Source organism: Panthera leo, chromosome E2 (genome assembly GCF_018350215.1).
Source record: "Panthera leo isolate Ple1 chromosome E2, P.leo_Ple1_pat1.1, whole genome shotgun sequence".
Classification (NCBI taxonomy): Eukaryota; Metazoa; Chordata; class Mammalia; order Carnivora; family Felidae; genus Panthera; species Panthera leo.
In genome coordinates, this window is record NC_056693.1 from 43,188,378 (window position 1) to 43,205,620 (window position 17,243).

General features: G+C 46.5%; 3 protein-coding genes across 8 annotated transcripts in view; 1 reads left to right on the forward strand and 2 right to left on the reverse strand.

Annotated features, from left to right (window-relative positions):
- Window positions 1-3,688: 3,688 nt before the first annotated feature.
- Window positions 3,689-6,081, reverse strand: DPEP2NB (DPEP2 neighbor). Its single transcript, XM_042920343.1, has 2 exons — window positions 5,939-6,081; window positions 3,689-4,803 (listed from the first exon to the last, which is right to left on the reverse strand). The coding sequence occupies exons 1-2, from the start codon at window positions 6,003-6,005 to the stop codon at window positions 4,505-4,507; spliced, it is 366 nt and encodes a 121-aa protein (XP_042776277.1). The 5' UTR covers window positions 6,006-6,081; the 3' UTR covers window positions 3,689-4,504.
- Window positions 6,082-6,212: 131 nt separating this feature from the next.
- Window positions 6,213-17,243, forward strand: part of DUS2 (dihydrouridine synthase 2) — a 55,223-nt gene continuing 44,192 nt past the window's right edge. The window contains exons 1-2 of one of the 6 annotated variants that reach the window (XM_042919301.1): window positions 10,338-10,579; window positions 12,971-13,083. The gene's annotated coding sequence lies outside the window, so the exon portion shown is untranslated. The other 5 variants (XM_042919303.1, XM_042919300.1, XM_042919302.1 and 2 more) reach the window with 5 other exon arrangements.
- DDX28 (DEAD-box helicase 28) lies at window positions 8,569-10,443 on the reverse strand. Its single transcript, XM_042919298.1, has one exon. It carries the CDS (start codon window positions 10,428-10,430, stop codon window positions 8,811-8,813), a length of 1,620 nt encoding a protein of 539 aa, XP_042775232.1. The 5' UTR covers window positions 10,431-10,443; the 3' UTR covers window positions 8,569-8,810.

A 17,243-nucleotide genomic window follows, 5' to 3' on the forward strand; every position in this document is an offset into this window, starting at 1 on the left:
GTGGAAGAGCTCAGGAGACTTCTGCCTTTCCTTCCTTCAGGGAGTAAGAGCATGTGACAACAGTAACAACGTGTCAGAGCAGTCAAAGTTACTGTGTGTCCAGAACTGTGCTACCAGTTTGATGTGTTTCAGTCCATTAAATCTTAACAATGGCCCACAAGGTAGGTTTTTACCAGCCTCATTTTCTAGGTGAGAAAACTGAGGTTCAGCTGGATAAAGCTGGCAGGTGGAGCTGAGACCTGAAACCAAAATTCCCTTATTCCTAGATTTTCAAGCTTTGATCTCTCTAAATCTGTTCTTCATCTGTGACCACTCCAGGCATAAAGCAGTTGCCCCAGCTAATAGATGCCCTTTCTTAACCTCTGTATACCTCTGTCGGAAGACCTCCCTGAATCCAAATCCAGAACACTGGGCAGGGGGATTCATGAATTTGGGTCACCTCGTGAGGACAATGGGACTGAGTTTGTGGTAGAGGACTGTACTTAGCCTTTTGATTTCCAGGGCTCTCTGGGACCCCAGGCCAGAGTTACTCAGAGTTTTTATCTCTTTGGGCTCCTCCTCTGTGGGTGCTCCAGGCCCTGAAGAAAGAGAACTTTGGAGAATGACTGCCAGCCATTTCATAAGGTCTGTCCTGTTTGCTTCTGCACATGGCACTCATCTGTTCACCACTGCCAGGCTCGCCAAAGTTGGACTAGACTGGCTCTGTCTTCAGTGTGGCCTTACAGGACATAAGGAAGCCATCTGGGGAAGCCAGCAGTGGTAGAGAGAGTAGCCTACTAGCCCTAGGACATAACCCTCCTTGACCCTGGGGGAAGGGGAGGAAAGTTAGGGAGACCAGCAGCTGGACAGGCAGATGACCACATCATGCCCTTCTGGCCAAGTCAGATAGGGGTTCCACGGACTTCTTGACTTCCAGCTGCTGCCTCTCTCACCAGGAGGGGCTTTAAGCCCCTTACATCATCTGTTTGTCTAGATATTCACTACTGATCAGCCCCTGGAGCTGGTCCCTTACTGGGATACGCAGTGAGGGGTCTGGACGAGTCTTCAGTTGTCTACCACATCGGCTGACATAAGCATCCAGAAGGGTGGGCTGCGTGGACACCAGGTGTCGGGAACCAGCTCTGATCAAACAAACATCTACCGTCTGGCGTATGTGATTTGTCGTTTAGCCTCAAGCTCAGACATGCTATCTCTTTGCTCAACCTAGCGTGCTTGTCTCTGAGGCCTGTCAGATCTGCAACAACATGCTACACGGCACACCCTGCCTCAGAGCCCTCCGTGCCTCCTGTTTTTATGCAGGAACTCTGCCTTCCTCTGCCTGGCTGCCGTGGCTCCCGCCAGCTAGTTTACCCTATGACGCTGACCACCCGAGTCCTCACTGATTCCAAATCTGGCTGAACATCTGGCTGTACCTGATGCTGCACCTTTTTAAACTTAGGGTTACTTTCAATTTAATTTGTTTATTAGGGTAATTTCAAACAAAGTAGAAGAGTGTATTGAACACTTATGTACCAATCATCCAGCTTTAACAAGCATGGATGTCCCATTTTGTTTCATTTATACCTTACTCATCCCCTTCTACAGAATAGTTTTAAGGCAAATCAAACATTTAGTCCTTCCATATTTAAGTTTGCATCTCTAAAAGATAACAGCTTCTTTTAAAAGACAACTACATAAATAAACGTAAAGAAAAAAAAATTAAAAAAAAATAAAAAATAAAAGACAACTACCATAACGTTATGGCACCTAAGAGAGTCAACAATACTTCCTCAATATCATAAATTATCTATTCTGTTCAAATTTCCCTGGTTGCCTAATTTTTAAATAATTGTTTTAATTATAATGTAGATAAAGCCAACTGCATTGCATTTGTTGTTGTTCCTCTTCTTTCTTCCTTGCAATTTATTTGTTGAAAAAATCATGTCCTTTGTCATTTAGAGTTTTCTGTCTTGGAATTTGCTGATTGTATTCCATGGTGTTCTTTTACAGGTTCCTCGGTCACTTGTATTTGCTATGAAATCATGATTATGAGAAAAATGTAAAACTGCAGATGTCCAGATCCCACCCTAAAAATGTATTCAGTAGGACTGATACAGGTGCTGGGGATCTCTGGTTTCCCTAGGAGCCGCAGGTGAATCTGTTTGCCTCATGTTTGGGAACTGCCAACCTACCTGACTCCTCTAGGATCGCAAATCTTCCTCAGTCACACCAAGTATCAGCAATGTAAGGTTCTAATCTCCAGTGGTGGGGAGTGGGAGCTGCTGCAGGAAGAGGCATTAGCTGTCTTGTGGGTTAGTTGAGACTCAAAGTGGGAATGCCCCAGGCAGGGCCTGTGCTGCTTCCTTCCTCTAACCCAGGTTAGGGAAACTCCTTAAGTTATCGGGACCTTTCCTGGCCTTGAGGGTGTCTAGGGAGGAGCAAGACTCTCGCTGTTGTGGCCCTTGAGGGTGTGTGTGCCATCCACAGGGTGAGTGGCTTCATCTGGGCCTGAGGGCTACATGCTGCTGACAGTGCCCCCTTTTGATGTGGGATGCTGAGGCGGGTGGGCCTAGCACAGAGGCCCACACACACCCTGTGCTCTTTCTTCTCTGAGGATCTTCTCTTACCCCCACTCCCCAGGACCAATTGTCCCCATAAGTGCTGAGAGAGACATTTATTGGTAACAGCCAGCATCTCGCTGCCATGGCACACAGTAGTTGGAATGATCTTCTTAGCATCTATATCTGATCATTTCACCACTCTGCTCAACTCCCACCTAGGATTTCCCCTCACACTTCAGATCCACATTCCTCAACATGGCTGACAAGGCCTGCTATGGTCTGGCCCATGTCTACTTTTCCAACCATCTCTTTCTTCTCTTTCTTCTCTGCCCACACTGACCTTTCTATTGGTCCTAGAACAGGCCAGCCTCATTCCTACCTCAGGGTCTTTGCACTTGCCATTTCCTCCTCCAAAAATAGTTTCCTTCCAGCTCTTCACAGGATTCCCTCACATCTTCACTGAGATGTCACCTCCTCAAAGAAGCCTTCCCTGCTTACCTTGTGGAACCTAGCACCCCCTCATCACACTATACTCTTATCCTATTTTACTTTTCTTTATAGCAGGTATAATTACTTGAAACTATATAAATTTACTTGTCTCTTTAGTTTGTGGGTATTTTGAAGAGAGGGATTTCAATCATCTTATTCACTGATATACTCCAAGCAACTAGCAGGTGCTCAATAAATATTTGTTGAGTAAATTGGAAAGTGGATTGACACACAGAACATCTTCTCAGTCCTGCCTCCCATCTCCTTACACACACACACACACACACACACACACACGCACACAAAACAGGGGGAAGTTCTCATTAAGCTCACCATTTTTTAAAGTTTATTTATTTACTTTGAGAGAGAGAGAGAGTGAGCAACAGAGAGCAAGAGTGAGAGCAAGAGTGAAAGCAAGAGCGAGAGAGAGACAGAGAGAGAGAGAGCATGAGCCAGGGAGGGGCTGAGAGAGAGAGGGAGACAGAGAATCCCAAGCAGGCTCCCTGATGTCAGCGTGCAGCCTGACACAGGGCTCAATCTTACGAACTGTGAGATGATGACCTCAGCCGAAATGAAGAATCAGACGTTTAACCAATTGAACCACCCAGCCACCCTTGGGCTCCTAAAGAACCTGCCTGTGTCCTACCCCAATTTGCACGGGTGTCATTATGGTAGCCATACAGTTAGAAGCTGCACTCACGGGTCTTTTTTTGGAGGCAGAAGGTGTTAGAGCACCAGATACCCCATGTGGAAATGTACTTCAAGGGAAAAGGAAGATTTGGGGCCTGGCCTTGGACAAGCTGGATTTCAAGTCAAATATGTTAGAGAAAACCATTTTATTGAACAGTAAGAAATCCCATTGGGGCTAAGAAGGACTGGGAATGAAGGAGCACGTGAGCCTCAGTGGTGGCGCCACCCAACTCTCCATTTTCTTCCTGCTCTGGGGAGCGGGTCTTCCTGGATTTCCTTTTTCTGCCTCCTGCCACTCCAGACAAGAGGCTCCCTCGGTAGACCCATATTGCTTTTTTCAGTTTAAAAAAGTCCAGCTCCTCTTGGTTTAATTGGTGACTGCTGGCAATGAATGACTCAGGGCAAGAGTCCATCTGATGGACTGAGTCCCTGCTAAGGCCACTCTGAATGCTCCCTCTGCTCCTGCATCCTCCTTGGTTCAAAGAGTGCGAACTTTGCTTTCTTCTTCCTGAGAAGGGACTCTACAGGATTGAGTGGAGAAACATCAGGGTTTCTTCCAGGCCAGTTTTGGCTCTGGGATGTTCAGAGCAGGCTTTCATTTCAAATCTCAGCTTCTATGGCTCCTTGCCCATGGCCAGTTAGTATGGAAGGAGGCTCCTGGCTGAGGAAGGCTCAGACAGAATGGCTCAGGTTCTAATCTCCAGTGGTGGGCAGTGGGGGGTCACTTCAGGAAGAGGCATTAGCTGTCTTAAGCAGTTAAATGTTTGCCATTCCTGTAAAGTGGCTCAGTCAGCAAGCTTCTTTGGGGTCAGCCTCCTGCCACTGTGCTTCAATCGCCGAATTTTGGGGCTGGAGCAACCTACATCTTTGTTTGACTCTGCCATAGCTCGACGTCTTTTGGGAGCCTGGCTGGGAATTGGTTTCTCTGCTTCCATCTTTGCTGGGGTGGCCACAGGAGCATCCCCATAGGTCCGGTAGCCACCAACCAGGCAGTACGTCTCCCCATGCCAGCCCACCTGGGTTTCTCCACACCCTCGGTAGAGGACATGGTAGTGACCAGGTGTAGGAGAAGAGGGAGCCCCTGCTGTTGGAAAGAAAATCAGATCTAATCAGTCATTTCTGCTGTATACAGTGTCCTGCCAGACCTCCCGTCTCATGTCTCTCCCAGTTTCTGGCTGAAGCCCTTTAATCTGCTTGGTATTCAAAACACAGCCTTGGCCAGTCACCCCAATGGGTCCCCTAGAGAAGGAACATGGCTGCAAAGGTGATTCTCTGGAGCTCATGGCAGCAGCAGGAGACCTGGAAATCTGTTCCCCATTCTCAGAGGAAACAGTAGAGCCTGAAAACAGTTGCAACCAGGATCCCCTCCATCTCTCCCTTCCATAGGGGGGAAATTCCTAAGGTCTGTAACTTCTGAAGATTTAATGGAAATACCTTTCAAGTGTTGGAAAAAATAACCTAAAATAAATGGATTAAGAAACCCTCCCATCTCCTCTTGGGCAACTCCTCTTGGGCCCCATTCATACTGCCTGTTTCAACCACACTGTCCTCTAGCCCTCTAATATTTTTATCTAGATTAGAAAATGGCCAAATACTAAGGCAGAATGATCAGGAGGTTCAAAGCCAGATTCTGGGTAGCAAGTCTAGGCTCACATCAACCCAACCTCCTGGGACACCATTTCATCAACCCTCCAGTCTTGGTATCACTTCATCACTCTCCTTGGCTCTTTTGTTCTGCCCGTGCACATGACACCACCACCCTTACCCCAGTACTCAGCAGCTCCGTTTGGGGTGTGTTTGAGGGGCCCCATGTGGATGTTTACACGACAGCATGGTGAAGGTGCCTGGGTTTGAAGGCGAGGTTCATGAGCGGACCTCAACGGTTCTTCCTCAAACTGCTCCATTTCTTACTTGCCAACAAAAATTCGCTCGACTTTTGCTAAGAGGCCGATCAGGAAAGGGTCAGAATGGAAGCATCTTGTAGCCCAAAAGGGAAAAGCTACATTTATAAAGTTTAGAAGCTTTCTGAATAGTTGCCCAGGGATGACATTTTACGTGTCTTCGGCAATGAGCAGGAACACTGTGGGTCCCTGAGGGCTATTACTTACAGTTGGAGAAGCTCAGAGGTGTGGCGGGCAAGCCCCAAAGCAACATGTGGCAGCCATGTGAAGTTGTGTGTACACCAGTGACTCTTGTACAGATGCCTGGCCTACGCTTACCTGCTGTGCTGCCCTCCCAGGGGACAGAGGACAAATTAGAATGAATATAGAAGATCCGGTCAGACATTCTCTCTCAGGCATCCAAACAGACTGGTATCTGGTAGAGAACTGGTAGGGAAGCTTTCCTGAAAGCACCACGTTTGTGTAGTTACCCTGTCATGGTAACTGTGAAAAGGCCTGTGAGGTCATCACTACCCAGTGAGGTCACATAAGGAATCTGTGACTTGAGGGGCAGCTTTTAGGCTCTCTGAGTTTTATCGGAGGAGAGCAGAGTGGAGGCAGAGGAACACCCTGCCTGGGCCCTCCCATCTTTCTCCTCACCCAGCCACTTCCCGTGGAGCATACCTATAGGCCGGCACAGCCCCAGGGACCAAAAGAGGGGAAGAGAAACCCACATTCTGCCATTGGCTTGAGAGACAAGATTAACCTAAGACACAGCCTGGTTGTATGGTACTGACCCTAAGTATTCAATAGCTAGACAGGCAGAAATTTGTGTGGAAGGCTCCTTGGCAGTGGGCCTGAAAGACAAGTTAGATTTGGACCCATGGAGAGGTGAGGGAAAACATTCCAGCTGGGAATAATAAAAGCAAAGACAAGCTCTTACTGAACTTGTGCCCCAAATGTAAATTCACATACCCCTCAAGTTTTTACAACTGAGGGCTCAAAAAACCAGCAGGTTAAGGGGCCTAACCAAGGTTCCACAGGTAGTGGAGAAGTGTTCTGCTGGACGGTAGGGCTTCATGTTGGGCTCTGGATTTATACCCGAAAGAAATGTGTGGGCAAGCTCATCACATTTCAAAGTGACACTGGGAGAGATATCAAACGTGTTCCAAGGCAAAATGAGGGTCCTGAATGGCTTCACAAAGTGGGAATAGTGGGCCCATTTTAATATAAAATTCAAAACAAATTCATGACAAAATGACATAACACAAAATGACAACCTAATCATTACATTCATCTCTCCCCCCAAAAGGCAAATACTGTATTAACAATGCTACTACCACCATGAAAGGATGAAGCTTAGGATGGGCTTAGGAGAAGTCCAGGTGAAAAACGTGGTCAAACTGTGAAGAGGTGTTACTATGTTGGCTGGATCCTCCTGAGAGGAGGAGTAGAGATAACTCTGCCCTTAGCCTGATCAGGCCTATAGGAAGGAACCATATTTGGGCCCGACTTTGATACAGTGCAGCCAAGGACATCCTAGCAATGAGAGAGAACCTTCTTTGTGAGGGGGCCCCCTGTTGCTGACCTCGAACATGCAAAGATGGGATGCTTGTCTCCTGGGGCAGTTGGGAAGGAGAGATGTCCCGGAGGTAGAGAATGATTAGACCACTATTTTAGAGGTTGGGCAACCCTGGTTGAGAACCACATCATTTTCTATTCCTAAGTTGCTTGAATTAGTGTGATGCAAGTTAGGACACACAAAATCAGGTCTGCCCCTAGGGAGTGCTAGGAGGTAAAATGTGAAGGGGAGAGCTCTGGAGGAGGTTCATTCTGGCAGGTGGGCCAGCATAAGACCACTTAAGATTCTCCAAGGCTCCAGAGAGATTATTGTCTGGGAACATCACTCTGACCTGGTGGGGTTACTGATACCTTATCAGGACCTGGCTGGGTCTCTGGGGAAAGCAGAATGGCACAGACAAATGGTTCTGAGCTCAGGAATCTGTACTTAAAAAAAAAAAACAAAACTATTTTTAAGTAATCTCTCCGTCCATTGTGAGGCCTGAACTCACAACCCTGAGATCAAGAGTCGCATGCTCTAGTGACTGAGTCAGCCAGGGGCCCCTGGAATCTGTACTTTAGACAAGCCTCCTGGGCAGTTTTGCCACACTGATTCATGGACAGAGTGACCAAATTATTGTCCAAATTGGGTTGCTTTTGAGAGTCCAAGTGGGCACTATTAAAAGTTGGTAAATAACTCAACCCCCAGTGCAGACAGACCAGATTCTATCATACTTATGTGTATGATTTTGAGCAAGTTGTTTTATCCCTCTGAGCCTCAAGTTTCCTCACATGAAAAAGAGAGCTATGATTATACATTTAGTACAACATTGTCTTCTGGCAAAGATTGCCATGGGTCCATTTCTGTTCTTTGCCTCCTTATCTGTTTCAGTGTGGAAGTATTTTTAAGTTGTTTTGTGCAGTATTATATTTGACCTCAGCTGCTCCTCATTACTTAGGCTTGTATAATGCTGCAGAAGCCGGAACCTAGGAGATAGTGAGAGGAAGCTATATGCTTATTTTGCCAATTTTGTAAACAGTTTTGTTTCTCTTCTCTTCCCCTGCCGTGAAGAGATGAGAAAGAAGGTAGAGCCTGGAAATGCACACCAAGCAATACTTTTGTGTCAGCCTGTTTTTTATTCTTCTGCCAGTACTTCCCAGAGAGATTTCACCAAGAATGCCCAAGCTTGCCATGGGCACTGTTGGTGAAGAAAATCTCTCTACTGCTAGTCACATCCCCTTTCCCTTCTCTGGGGGCTTAATGGATGTTTTGGGGGCAGGAAATAAAATCTAAACGTTTATTAATTCAAACAGCAACTGAAAGAGCCTCTGTCCTAGGTGTGGTAGTCTGGAGTGTGAATCTTCTCACAATTCAATGAACACATCATTTACTGTTAGAAACTATGACATAATACAAAGACAAAAATCTACTTTATTTTTCATGAGTCATGTCAAAGCCCACAAGGAATCATCCTCAGTAGCTCATTCTCTACATCTGGCCACATCTTACCTTTGGAAGCCAGATAGCAGCTCACCAGGGCTTCAGGGGGGGTGACTGGGCAGCCCAGGGCATCCTACGATAAGTGTGCTCACCCACCCAGGACAAAGGGAAGGATCCCTGTTAATGTCATCATATTTAAGCCGGCTGCCATCAGATTTGCTGGGGCAAAGGCTCTCTCACTGAGGACCCTAGTCCTGGAAGGCTTCTCCTCCGGCGAGCTGCCAGCTCAATCTTCTGAACCAGGCTTACATCCCAGGGATGGGTTACAAAGCTGATGACAGTGCCAGGCACCTCACTCCCTACACGGCCCACCCTCCCGGCTCTGTGGATGTAGTCTTGCAGAGTGAGGGGGAAATCATAATTGACAACTAAGTCTACGTGGGAGCTGTCCAGGCCCCGAGAGGCTATGTCTGTGCAGAGAAGAATGTCTCGGGAGCCCTTCTGGAAGCACTGGAAGATACCGGCCCTCATTGAGGCTGGCATTTGTCCCTGCAGCCTTAGGTGTTGGATTTTGTGATCGTCCAGAATATATCCCAGCCAGTTCACAGTGCTTGAGCTATTACAGAACACTAGAACAGTTCCGGAGGGGCCAGTCCTATATGCTTTGTCATGTTGCTTGAGGATCTGCACTAATTCAGTCACCTTCTCTGCTCCCTTCAGCCTCATAAATGTCTGTCTGACATGAGGCATGATGCAGTGGAGCTTGGAGCTGGTAATGGTGGTCAGAGAGTCTGGGCTGGCAACTTTACTCAGCAGCTGGCCTACACCTTCGGGAAATGTGGCCCCCACCAGCACTAACTGAGCTTTGGGATTGAAGGGGTCTTTTAAGTCAGCTGGGCCTTCTGCTATATAGCTCTTCTCCAAGATGTAGTCCATTAGTTCCAGGAAGCTTTCATCCAAAAGCGTGTCTGCCTCATCCAATACCAAACAGGAGAGCTGCTTCAGGCTGATTAGTTGACTCTTCAAGGCCTTCCACAAAGCCCCTGGAGTGGCCACTAGTACATCTACTGGAGGTTGTTTGGACAGTTGCATTCGGATCCTGCTCATGCCATGGCCTCCCCCTAGCTCCCGCACCTGAAGGCCCAAGGAGCTGCCCAAGGGCTGCGCCACCGCCCGCACCTGTTCGGCTAATTCTCGCGAAGGCACAAGGACCAGGCCTCGAGGAGCAGGCAGACTATGGGAGTCCAGATTTGGTTGGCCCAAGAGCCGTTGAACCAGAGGTAGTAGGTATCCGAGAGTCTTGCCACTGCCGGTTTCCGCCGCGCAAAGGATGTGGCAGCCGCGAAGTAGGGAGGGGATGGTGCTTGACTGCACGGTCGTAGGCCGAACGACTTCAGGAGCAGCATCCTGTAGAGCACGCAGCACGCGAGGTTCCAGACCCAGATCCGCGAAGCTGCTCTTGGACGAGAGGTTCCGAAGAGCCGGCGCCTCGTGTTGCGCACGCTCGATGGAGAAGTGGTCCCGGCGGGAGCGCCGATTTTTCCAGCCACGCGAAGCTAGTGGCGCGCTCTCCCACCGGCCCAGCGTGAGGCGCGCCGGCTGGTTCAACTCTGGCCGCCGCGCTGAGATCAGCAGCGGGCCAGGTCGCGCCAACACCAGCCGCTGGGGGCTCCGCCCGCTCTGCCGCTGTTCTTGCCGCCGCTGTAGAGCCCGCGGGATGCGCACCACGGGCAAGGGTTCGTCGGGACGGCGGACCACCAGGCCTCGTCGAGGAGCGAGAAGTAACCGAGATGCGAGCCACACCAACCGCGGCGGCCGTGTGAGATCCATAGTCTCTTTGATGTAGGAGAGGCGCACGGCAGTGACGTCACGGGCGCGCAAGAGCCTCGAGGACGGTGTCTGGCGTGGCTCAGTAAGACTTGCGGAGTCGGCGAACCGTGAGGAAGGAGGGGGAATCTGTAAAGTTCAACTGTGGTGAGGTCTGTAGGTCTGAACCGGGGTTGGTGACATCCAGACCCGGACCAACCTTGGGGAAAAGGGCGCGATGGAGGCAGGCTCCCGGGTCTGGCGATAAGCGGCGATGGAGGCCTGGCCTCTTGGACCAGAGGGCGGAGGGCTTCTGGTGATCGGGTGTCCGATCCCTGCCATTCTCCTTTCTCGCTCTCACCGCACCTTTGATGACTTGTCCAGTGCTGGTCTCCTCCTGTAAATTCGGAGGGTGCGGTGGTGCCTTCCCAGATATGGTCCACGCGCAAGGTCTGGTAATAAATGTTTGTTGAGACTCTGAATGAATGGTCAGGCCTGGGGGACAAGACAAGAGCCAGATGTCTTAGATCTAGGCACTCCCATTCCTCTTGGCCGAGAGCTGAGAGCCGAGAGGGCAAGCTGATGGCCTCTTTGTGAAGTGGGAGGTAAGACCTTCAGGCTTTATTTCAAGCAGACCCTTCTCTTTATACCTTTCCCCTTCTTTTTCACTCTCCATTCTCTTGCCACCACTCCCAACTTTTCATTCTGAACCTTACATTCTTGCAGTCTGCTCACCTCTACCAGCATCCCAGCCAGATAGCTAAATTGCTTGAACAGTGGTGAGGAGGGTCCTTCCTCACATGTGTGGGTTGCCTCACATAGCCCTAGTCAGACACAGTATTTTACTTGAATTCAGATGTTTAGGTTACAAAACCCCCGTGTCTTTTTTGTCTTTCTCTGACTGACTTCTTTCACTTAGCATTATACTTTCTAGATCATTCATCCTGTTGTTGCTAATAGCAAGGTTTCATTATTAATTGCTGAATTATATATATCCTATATAGGATATATATATCATATATATCATATATATATCCTATATATATCCTATATAGGATATATATATCCTATATAGGATATATATATGTATCGTGTGTGTGTGTGTGTGTGTGTGTGTGTGTGTGTGTGTGTGTGTTTATGGTCTTCTTTATTCAAATATCAAGGGACACTTAGGTTGCTTCCATGATTGGCTATTGTAAATAATGCTGCAATAAACATAGGGGTGCATATATTTTTTCAAATTAGTGTTTTCGTATTCTTTGGGTAAATACCCAGTAGTGGAATTGCTGGGTCATGTGGCAATTCTATTTTTAATTTTTTGAGGAACCTCCATACTGTTTTCCACAGCGGGTATACCAGTTTGAATTCCCACCAACAGTGCAGGAGGGTTCCTTTTTCTCCACAGCCTCGCCAACAAATGTTGTTTCCAAAAAGATAAATACTTTTAAATTTTCAAATGCCATTTTGATATATAAGTAGACTTCCTGGAGAGTTACCTGTTGAATCAGCAGAGGAGAGAGTTTTGAGTAGTACCAGGGAACAGAGTCGTTGGATAGAGCAGTGACTCTGTAGTGAGGGTGATTTTGCATCCTTCCCTCCCTACTTGCCCGCCCCCCCCCCCCCCCCCCCCCCCGCCCCAGGAGATTTGACAGAGGTTGGAGACATATTTAGTTGTCACATCTGGGAAGTTGCTACTGGCATCTAGTAGGTAGAGGCTGGGGATATTGCTAAACATTGTACAATGCATAGGAAAGCCCCTAACAAAAAATGATTATCTGACCAATACATGAATAGTGAGTTGTTGAGAAACCCTGCATACAAGATGAGGACTGAAGAGAGGCTGAGGTACATGTAACTTTCCCTTTAGGTAGGCACATTTGGGAAGCTCTTGCACTGAGTCCGCCTCCTCCCCAGAATCGGTAGCCAAGTACACTGATGCCATTGCTTGCTGTGCCCTTGAGATCAGGAACGTTGGGGACCCTGAAAATCATAAACGCAAGAAAAAGTGATTCAAGAGAGTGAAGCTGGAGAAGAGAAGTTTAGGGAGTACAAAACTGTCCTCATGTATTTGGGCAGTATACCGGATGGAAAAGAGATCAGGGGCACCTGGGTGGCTCAGTTGGTTAAGTGTCTGACTTTGGCTCAGGTCATGATCTCACAGTTTGTGAGTTTGAGCCCCACATTGGGCTCTCTGCTGTCAGCGCAGAGCCTGTTTTGGATCCTGTCTCCCTCTCTCTGCCCCTCCCCTGCCCATGCTCTGCCTCTCTCTCTCTCTCTCTCTCTCTCTCTCTCTCAAAAATAAATAAACATTAAAAAGAAAAGAAAAGAAAAGAGATGAGGTATACTGTGAGGTATACCATTCCAGAAGGCAGAACTAGGACCTATAGGTAACTGGCAGATTCTGAATTTGCTACAAAGAACTGCTGTAACAACTAGAATTGCCCATATCTTTGTTGAGACTCTGAATGAATGGTCAGACAGATTGTAATTCTATACTACTTTTATGATTCTTTTCAAGGACTCAGGGCTCCTTGTTTCTTATCTATGTATATCTAACTCAACAGGTTTTATCCATTTGCATGTGCCACTGCTTATTTCAGATGTAAAACAAAGACTTGATTTGCACAAAGCCAGAACAGATATATTAAAAGAATTATCAGAAAAGAATACTACATAGGTATGTACTTGCATTTGGGTTCTGTCCAAATATTTGGGGCAGGGAAGCTGGTTAGTATATGGCTGCTTTCTCATCATGCTTGAGCCCTTACAAAATCTCATAAGGATTGGAATCTGTCTGAGCTGGTCTCTGCCTATGACCCTTAATTTCTTCTCAGTTCATCAGCCACTGAATAAGTCCCCTTTATTTTCCTTCTGCTCACAGCAGACATTGAGTAACCTCTAGTTGTTATTGAGATACATGTTTTATAGTATAGTGCTCTAGAAATAAGAAAGGTTTACTTATTGTGGAAAGAATGTAAGCTCCTGGGAGTAGGGGCCTAACTTGGTAGTATTTTGTCCCAGGGCTGCCATGGTAATTCATATTGCCTGGTTACTCCGTAAGTTTTCAACACAATTGTCCCTTGGATCTCAGCTGATAATGGTATAGTCATTCATTCATTTATTCATTCAATAAATATTTCCTGAGCACCATGTATGTGCTGGGTACTATTCAAAGAGACAGTGAACAAAACAGGAGTTTACATTCTGACTTAATTCGTTTGGGGTAAGGCCTGAACATTGGTATTTAAAAAAAATTTTTTTTTAAATGTTTATTCATCTTTTGAGACAGAGAGAGACAGAGCATGAACGGGAGAGGGTCAGAGAGCGAGGGAGACACAGAATCTGAAACAGGCTCCATGGTTTTAAGCTGTCAGCACAGACCCGACGCGGGGCTTGAACTCACAGACCATGAGATCATGACCTGGGCCGAAGTTGGACACTCAACCGACTGAACCACCCAGGTGCCCCTGAACATTGGTATTTTTTTAAGCCTTTCAGATGATTCTAATGTGCTGCCAGGTTTGAGAATCACAATACTTATAAATGAAGCATTTTGGAAATTGCAAGGCATTATAAAAATGAAAAGTGGCTATTAGTATTCCCTCCCTGTTCCTTCATTTCCCAGCCTACATCAGGGCTGTTGTGTAAGTACTGGCCATTTTCTTTTCAGCTCTTGTCATTATATGCCTAGACTATTTCACCTTCTTTCTAATCCAACTCCTTATCTCCTTCCTGTCCTTTACCCTCCAGCCCATCGTCTGTTGTGCAAGTGATCTTCCTAAGCACAGCCATGGCCGTGTCACCCCTTGACTCAAAAGCCATCAATGGATGCCCATGGCCTACAGCTTATCTCCTAGTCACTCTCCAGAATCTGGCTTCAACTTCATCTCCTGCTGCTTTCTTATCTGAATCTTGTTCACTCAAGTGGTAGCTCTCATTTGAGTAGGATAAAGAGCTTACAGTCCTTTACTGGGTGAGCAAGAGAGTGGGGCGGCATTTGTCTGCTCTGTAACCAAAACTGGAGGTACAAGGCACTTTATTTTTATTTATTTATTTATTTATTTAATTTTATTTAGTTAATTATTTATTTTTTAATTTACATCCAAGTTAGCTGGCATATAGTGCAACAATGATTTCAGTAGATTTCTTAATGCCGCTTACCCATTTAGCCCATCCCCCCTCCCACAGTCCCTCCAGCAACCCTGTCTTTGTTTTCTTTCTTTTTTTTTTTTTTTTTAATTTTTTTTAACATTTATTTATTTTTGAGACAGAGAGAGACAGAGCATGAAAGCGGGGGGGGGGGAGAGAGAGAGGGAGACACAGAATTGGAAGCAGGCTCCAGGCTCTGAGCCATCAGCCCAGAGTCTGACGCGGGGCTCGAACTCATGGACCATGAGATCGTGACCTGAGCTGAAGTCGGACGCTTAACCGACTGAGCCACCCAGGCGCCCCCTGTCTTTGTTTTCTATATTTAAGAGTCTCTTATGTTTTGTCCCCCTCCCTGTTTTTATGTTATTTTTACTTCCATTCCCTTATGTTCATCTGTTTTGTCTCTTACAGTCCTCGTAGGAGTGAAGTCATATGCTATTTGTCTTTCTCTGGCTGACTAATTTTGCTTAGCATAATACCCTCTAGTTCCATCCATGTAGTTGCAAATGGCAAGATTTCATTCTTTCTGATTGCCAAGTAATACTCCATTGTGTGTGTGTGTGTACCACATCTTTTTTTTTTAATTTTTTTTGATGTTTATTTATTTTTGAGAAGAGAGAGACAGAGCATGAGCAGGGGAGGAGAGAGAAAGAGGGAGACACAGAATCTGAAGCAGGATCCAGGCTCTGAGCTGTCAGCACAGAGCCCGATGTGGGGCTTGAACTCACAGACCGCGAGATCATGACCTGAGTCGAAGTCGGACACTTAACTGACTGAGCCACCCAGGCGCCCCTACCACATCTTCTTTATCCATTCATCCATCGATGGACATTTGGTCTGTTTCCATACTTTGGCTATTGTCAATAGCGCTGCTATAAACACTGGGGTGCATGTTCCCCTTCGAAACAGCATACCTGTGTCTCTTGGATAAATACCTAGTAGCCCAATTGCTGGATCATAGGGTAGTTTTATTTTTAAATTTTTGAGGAACCTCCATACTGTTTCCAGAGTGGCTGCACCAGTTTGCATTCCCACCAGCAGTGCAAAAGAGATCCTCTTTCTCTGCATCCTCACCCCCATCTGTTGTTGCTTCAGTTGTTAGTGTTAGCCATTCTGACAGGTGTGAGGTGGTATCTCATTGTGATTTGATTTGTATTTCCCTGTGATGAGTGATGTTGAACATTGTTTTCATGTGTCGATTGGCCATCTGGATGTCTTCTTTGGATTAGTGTCTATTCATGTCTTTTTCCCATTTCTTCACTGGGTTATTTGTTTCTTGGGTGTTGAGTTTGATAAGTTCTTTATAGATTTTGGATACTAACCCTTTAGCTGGTATGTTATTTGATATGTCATTTGCAAACATCTTCTCCCATTCCATCGGTTACCTTTTAGTTTTTCTGATTGTTTCCTTTGCTGTGCAGAAGCTTTTTATCTTGATGAGGTCCCAAAGTTCATTTTTGCTTTTGTTTCCCTTGCCTCCAGAGACGTGTTGAGTAAGAAGTTGCTGTGGCCAAGGTCAAAGAAGTTTTTGCCTGCTTTCTCCTCTAAGATTTAAAAAAAAATTTTTTTAATGTTTATTTATATTTGAGAGAGAGAGAGAGAGAGAGAGAGAGAGAGCGAGCATGAGTGGGGGAGGGGCAGAGAGAGAAGGAGACACAGAATCTGAAGCAGGCTCCAGGCTCTGAGCTGTCAGCACAGAACTTGACGCGGGGCTCGAACTCGCAAACTGCGAGATCATGACCTGAGCTGAAGTCAGACGCTTAACTGAGCCACTCAGGTGCCCCTCTCCTCTAAGATTTTGATGGCTTTCTGTCTTACATTTAGGTTTTTCATCCATTTTGAGTTTATTTTTGTGTATGGTATAAGAAAGTGGTCCAGGTTCATTTTTCTGCATGTCGCTGTCCAGTTTTCCCAACACCACTTGCTGAAGAGACTGTCTTTATTTCATTGGATGCTCTTTCCTGCTTTATCAAAGATTAGTTGGCCATATGTTTGTGGGTCCATATCTGGGTTCTTTATTCTGTTCCACTGATCTGAGTGTCTGTTCTTGTGCCAGTACCATATTGTCTTGATGATTACAGCTTTGTAATGCAGCTTGAAGTCTGGGACTGTGATGCCTCCAGCTTTGGTTTTCAAGATTGCTTTGGCTATTCGGGGTCTTTTCTGGTTCCATACAAATTTTAGGAGTGTTTGTTCTAGCTCTGTGAAGAATGCTGGTGTTATTTTGATAGGGGTTGTGATGAGGCACTTTAAATGCTCTGTGATAGAGCACATTTGTCTTTGATAGAGCTCTTCTGTGGCTGAAGCATGAACCATAAATTCTCGTTGCCACTTGACTTGTTAACTTCTTTTTACAACAAACTCTAAACACCTACATTATGCCAGACTGTGTGCTCTGTGACAGGACCTGGTGATGAGCAAGGTGCAGTGCTTGCCTTCACCTTGTGATGTGGGAGGCAGATTGATAGTTAGTTGCTCTTGGAATTACAAGAGTGTACTTAATGCTAAGAAAGACATGAGCTAAGAGGAGGTGCCCTTACTCTGGAAGGTAAGTGTCAGGGAAGGCTTTCTGGAGCAGGTGACATCTGTACTGAGGTTCTGAAAGGCTACTGGAAGTCAGCCAGGTGGGGGAATAGGAATATGTGTTCTATGTAGGGGCAACTTGTTCAGAGAGAGAGAGAGCAGGAC

Excerpts from the sequence above, each read along its gene's own strand:
- DDX28 (XM_042919298.1), bottom strand. The coding sequence starts at position 10,430 with ATGGATCTCACACGGCCGCCGCGGTTGGTGTGGCTCGCATCTCGGTTA.
- DPEP2NB (XM_042920343.1), bottom strand. The coding sequence starts at position 6,005 with ATGTCTGACCGGATCTTCTATATTCATTCTAATTTGTCCTCTGTCCCC. Across the intron at positions 4,804-5,938 it reads CTGGGAGGGCAGCACAGCAG|CAGGGGCTCCCTCTTCTCCT; the intron begins GTAAGCGTAGGC and ends TCTTTCCAACAG.